Source organism: Quercus robur, chromosome 2, assembly GCF_932294415.1.
Source record: "Quercus robur chromosome 2, dhQueRobu3.1, whole genome shotgun sequence".
Classification (NCBI taxonomy): Eukaryota; Viridiplantae; Streptophyta; class Magnoliopsida; order Fagales; family Fagaceae; genus Quercus; species Quercus robur.
The window spans coordinates 74,980,056-74,985,735 of NC_065535.1; the positions used below are offsets into that span (position 1 = coordinate 74,980,056).

At 37.9% G+C, this 5,680-nt stretch overlaps 1 protein-coding gene across 1 annotated transcript; it reads right to left on the reverse strand.

The window, feature by feature from the left end:
- Window positions 1-3,851: 3,851 nt before the first annotated feature.
- Window positions 3,852-4,907, reverse strand: LOC126703316 (uncharacterized). Its single transcript, XM_050402284.1, has one exon. It carries the CDS (start codon window positions 4,905-4,907, stop codon window positions 3,852-3,854), a length of 1,056 nt encoding a protein of 351 aa, XP_050258241.1.
- Between the last annotated feature and the right edge of the window lie 773 nt (window positions 4,908-5,680).

Here is a 5,680-nt window from a genome sequence, read left to right on the forward strand (position 1 = left end):
TTCTATTTTTTGATCAATTGAAATTTTTTAAATATGTTTGAGAGAGCCTCTGACTGTTTCAATCGATCAAAATTGATTTTCGATCGATCGAAAATTTTTCAAATTGTTTTATTAAAGTCTCTGTCTGTTTCGATCGATCAAGGTTGTTTTTCAATCGATCAAAACTCGTGAATCATGTTTTTTTTTTAAAAGTCAGATTGGACTTTTTCAAAGTCACTTCTTCAAAACTTTTCAAACTTTCCTCTCTTTCTCCGATTTGGCTAGGCTCCATTAAGGATTTTTTGTCATTTTCCTCCAGAATTTTTGCAAGATTTTTGTCTCCCAAGGCCGGTAAGACCCTTATACCCTTCCTTTTGCATTTTATTTCATGTTTTCATGCATTTTTCATGCATTGCATTGGGTATTTTCGGAACTATTCATGATTGGGGTTTTTGATGTTTCAAGCCATGTTTTCCGAAATTGATCATTGGGTTTTTGTTCTAGGATGTTATAATCATGATCCTTGTGGTTTAATTTGATCAATTTTGTGGTTTGTGAAAAATTGAAAATTCTAGGGCTTGTAATTGATCCGATTTGGGGATTTTGTTCAAATTAGGTTAAATTGATGAAATTGGCTTGATCAATTGATGTAATTGGTCATTATTTTCTGAAATCTATCTTCTAAGATGATCAATTAGTCAATATCTTTCAAATTGATCAAGTGGTTTTCCAAATTTTGGGGTTTTGTGTTAAAACCTCTATATTCAAGCCAATTTTGTGATTTTGAACTTATTTGGACTTAATTGCATTGCATTAGGACATGCATCATGCCATTTAAATTGTTCAAGTATCATATAGATTTTTGTTCTATATTTTTTTTGTGCTAACTTGCAGTCTGCCCTTGGTTTTTTCTTTTGTGCTTTTGTTTCTTTGCTTTGTGTTTTGGTCCTTATCCTAGCACCATGCCTAGGAAAACTAGAGCCCATAGGACCCCTTCCACTTCCTCTAAGTCTCCCTCTAGGAGTGAGGTGTTTAGGAATGATAAGTGCAGAGAGGCCTTTGATACTTTGAACAGTAAGCGTAAGATTTGGGCTGAGCGTGCTGTGGTTTTAGATGAGATTGATCCGGCCATTAGGGCTAACTTTGATTCTAGAGGTTGGTTGCCTCTCTTAGAGATAGATCATCCACCCCCGACCGCCCTGATTAGAGAGTTCTTCTTGAACCTCTCTTGCCACGACTATGATTCCAACACCCTTGTTAGGAGTTGGATACGAGGTGTTGAGTTCACCATTACCCCTCGGGTAGTGGCTGAGGCTCTTGGGGTTCTGGTTGTTCGGGAGTCTGACTATCCCTATGATGAGTCACCCTCTTTAGATGTTGTCATGTCATACATCACTAGGTCATCTATCCAATGGGGTTCTAATCCTCGGATCACGTCCACTGAGCTTACCGAGACTGCCTATCTTTTCTTTAGGATAGCGTGTCATTCGTTGTGGCCTATTTCTCACTTCCACACCATCCCTCTAGAGCGATGTGTGTTTTTGTATGCGTTCATTTCTGGAGCGTCTATCAGTTTTCCACATCTGTTCCTTCGTTCTTTGAACGAGGTTCATAGGAGTTCTGCCGTACGGCATGCGCTTATTCATCCTATTTTCATTTATAGGATTTTGCTCTTTTTAGGTCTAGATGGTTTCCCATCTGGTGAGCCTGTGCATGTCGTTACTCCCATAGGTGCCACCTTTCTAAGACAGAGGGATGCTCACTTGAGAGTTGCTCCTTCGTGTCCTAGAGGTGAGTCATCTGGTGCTGTTCCCCCTCCTCCCTCTTCTACAGGTGCTGATGCTGCTGAGATATCGGGTGCTGCTGCTGCTGCTGATGCTAATGTTCCTCCACCGACTACTTTGGATGATTCAGACATTCGACGTACGTTGGATCATGTCTTGACCGTTCAGGCGGCTCATGGACAGATTTTGGTGGATATGCTCGATGAGATTCGTGCCTTGCGTGCGGAGTTGGCACAATTTAGACCACCTCCCTTTTGATGATGGTGTTTGTTAGTTTAGACCACCTCCCTTTTGATGATGGAGTTTGTTTGCCCTTTGGCATTTCGTCACAAAAAGGGGGAGTACTTTGTAGAGTTTTTGTTTTCAGGGGGAGAGTATTTCTTTGGTTGGAGCTTGTGGAGTTTAGATTGTATCTAGGTTCTTCACATTGTATTTTACTTTTTTAGCTCTTACCATGTTTTTTGATGGGATATTCATGTTAGGGGGAGTGAGTATTTTTGTTGGTACTTTATATGTTTCTTGTTTCAAACTATTTATTTATTTATATTTATGAGTTATTCATTGATATATTTCTTTATTGTGTGTTGTTTGAAATCAAGAATTTAATTTGTTTACTTGTATTGTTTCCACACATGCGGTTATGCATTTTGTTTAGTGTTTCAGGAAGTATACAAGTTGATTCAATTGAGCTGCTGTCTACACTTGCAACTGATGGATAGTAGTTAGGATTGAATTTTTTTTATGAGCATTATTTTTGTAAAGGGCTTTTAATTTGTAAACTTTGAGCTTCTAAGTTGTGTTTTGTCACAGATTGTCAAAGGGGGAGTTTGTTAAGTTCTAAAGACTTAGGATTTTATGTATTTAGAACTCTAATTTATATTGTTGGCAAACCATGATCAAAACAATGTGTTTAGAAGTTTTTTAGTCTTGCTCAAAGTTGTGCATTTATGTAAAATTGGAATCGAGCTTAATGCAGAAAAGATTAATGCATTTCGGCCTGGCTCGATCGATCGAAGCTTAGGCTCGATCGATCGAAACTCGGGCAGAATGTTTTTCTGCAAAATTTTCCAACTCAGCCCTAGTTGTTTTAAAACGTTTTTAGGATTTCTTATTTGTCCTAAGTATAAAAGACAAACCCTAGCGACGTTTTAGTGTTTCTCATATTGCGGTTTGTGTAAATCTCTTGTGAGATCTAGAGGAGTTTTCCTTTACACAAACTTAAGGTTTTCAAGGAGAAAATTTATCTACACCATGATGATCAACTCAGTTGCTGCCATTGAAGCTTAAAGAAAACACAAGCGGGTGTGCTTGTATCTGGTGGTGAATCCAAGAAAGGAGTCTGTGGATTCGGAGCTTGCACGTGGTCGTGTCAATAAGTTCTACTGGTTGGTAGCAATAAGAAGTCGAGCATGGGGGCTTGTAAGTCTTATTATATGAACTTCGATTCTTTCAAGATAGTGGATTCAAGTTTACCTTGAGGATAGTTAGGTCAAATCCTCCCCAGGTTTTTACCGGTTTGGTTTCCTGAGTGATCATATCTTGTGTTATTTATTTTTCCACTGCTTTGCTTGATTTGATCTTTATTATTATGATAACATATATTTGTTAAATTGGACTAAGTAACAATTTGGCTAATTACCTAGGTTAAATCAATTGTTTTAAGGGGTCTAAAAACCTTCAATTTTCATTTCACAAATGCAGTTGTGCACTTTCCACAATTGCCACGCAATTGGGCAACAAGAACCTTTAGCTACAAAATATATATACACTTCAAATCTATAAACAAAGGATTTTTTAAGTGAATAAGGTAGGGAAGAAGAACAAAAAGAAATCCTAACTAGTTATCAGAAAGAGAATCTACATGACTAAATTGCAAGACAGATGTGGAAAATACCAGACTGGAACACCCAAGGTAAAATGTGGCATACAGTTTCCTTGTAGGATCCAGAAAGACCCTCGATATCTACCATCCGAGAAATTTAAGATGCATTTGCAAGTCACACCAACATTTTTTTTTTTTTTTTTTTTGAGAAACACACACACACACACACACACATGGGGGAAGGGGAATGAGATAAGGGAATACACTCACACGCCAACACCAAAACTGCATGCAACAGTTAGTGTCGCGGAGCAAATACCAACATTGTATATGCAATTTGAATATTGTTGGCTCCACCCCCATATGGTCATGTTGCTAAATCTTGAGCCCATATCATAATCCAGAAACAATGCTTGATCAGTGAAGTTCTGAATCCTCATCCATTCCATCTTCATAAAATTAAGCTCATAAACTTGACATTCTTCCTTCATAATTCCAATTCCGTTCATCAATCCATTAATCATCAAAAGCTGCTCATCATAAGCCAGTAACTGTAGCCCACGGTGCAAATATCCAGTGTTTTTAACTTCCAGCAGGGTTACGTAAGGCGTAGAATTCAGATTTAGCACCCCAATTTCAGCATAACTAGTTAAAACGTATAACTTACCCATTAAGACAGCTCCATCAACAATCGCCCACGGAGAGGGCCCACGACAGCCATTAAATTTATCACTATAATCATGTACAGTCCAGCTGAGATCTTTGAGTCTAAAAAACTGTAGAGATGGGTACCATATGCAGAAAGCTATGATTACAAACTCCTGCAAAGGCGTAGCCAAAGAAGCAAGGATCAGACGAGAATAAGGATTGGGAGGGCTAGGGAAATGGAGTTCATGTCTTGTAAAAGGATTCAGAAGCCAAATTTGAGAATCTTCCCTTTTTTTATTGTCTTCCATGACCAAGTACCCACGAGTTATCCCAAAACATGATTTGCCATTAAGGTTAGGCAATTTTGCCTTGTACAACCTTTGCTCAAAGATGCTATAGAAATAAGAAGCTCTCTTAGCTTGCGTTGATAAGAAGACAAGAAGTGGAGGTTGGGATGCCATAAACTCTTGCCTGTGTGTTGTAACATGTAATCTCCATCCCCTGCAGACACAGCCAAACATGATATAGTCTATAGCACCTAGCTGCTTTGTTATCAGACGAAGCAAAGCCTCGTGGAGCTCTGACCATGGCCTCAATTTACTATTGTCAACCATCTTTTCCTTCTTACTTCTAGGCTGCCTGAGTTTTATGTCACTGCCCCCTCGCAGCACCATACCTACCTTCCGCACAAAGAGAAAATAATGATTAGATTCTATATGCACAACTAACAAAACATCTAAAGGTTCTACATTTTTTTTTATGACGTGGAAGCTCACCAAGGTAGGGCCTTTGGACCCACCCCTAAGGAATAAACTACCGATCCACAATAGTTAAAAATACAATAATATGCTGCTAACCCCATGGAGAGGTGCCAATCGAGATACTACAAGGATCTTAGCAAGTTTCTACATTTATATTCGTATGTTATTGTTTCTAACCCATCCACATGACATGATTGCAAGAAATTTATATTTAACAGCATATTATGTTAGACTTGGGCCAAAGTTCATCTTAGAAGATGTCAACCACAATATCACCACCTCTATCAGACAAAACTTACTTCAAAAACCATAAATAACATAACCAATGAAGTGAAAAATTACACACATATAAAGAAAACATGCTAATAAAATTTATTGTCAAGCTGCATTTTTCTTTTTAGGCACAACTGCAAAAATATCACAAGAAGACCAGAGACCAGCATAGATTTTATTCATTCTTACATCTCTTCAAACGTATGGTAATCATGTTCTATACATAAATACACAAACATATTCTACAATATCCACATAAAACCCATATTAAATATGATGACAGGCTGTGGGAACTGAAGAAAAGTGAGTGACAACTTTAATCCAACAAAAGCATAACTCACCAGCCAACCACTGCTCTGAGATAAGTCCTTCACACAAGAAATATAATATATGATTCAAACTTTTCTTCCTAG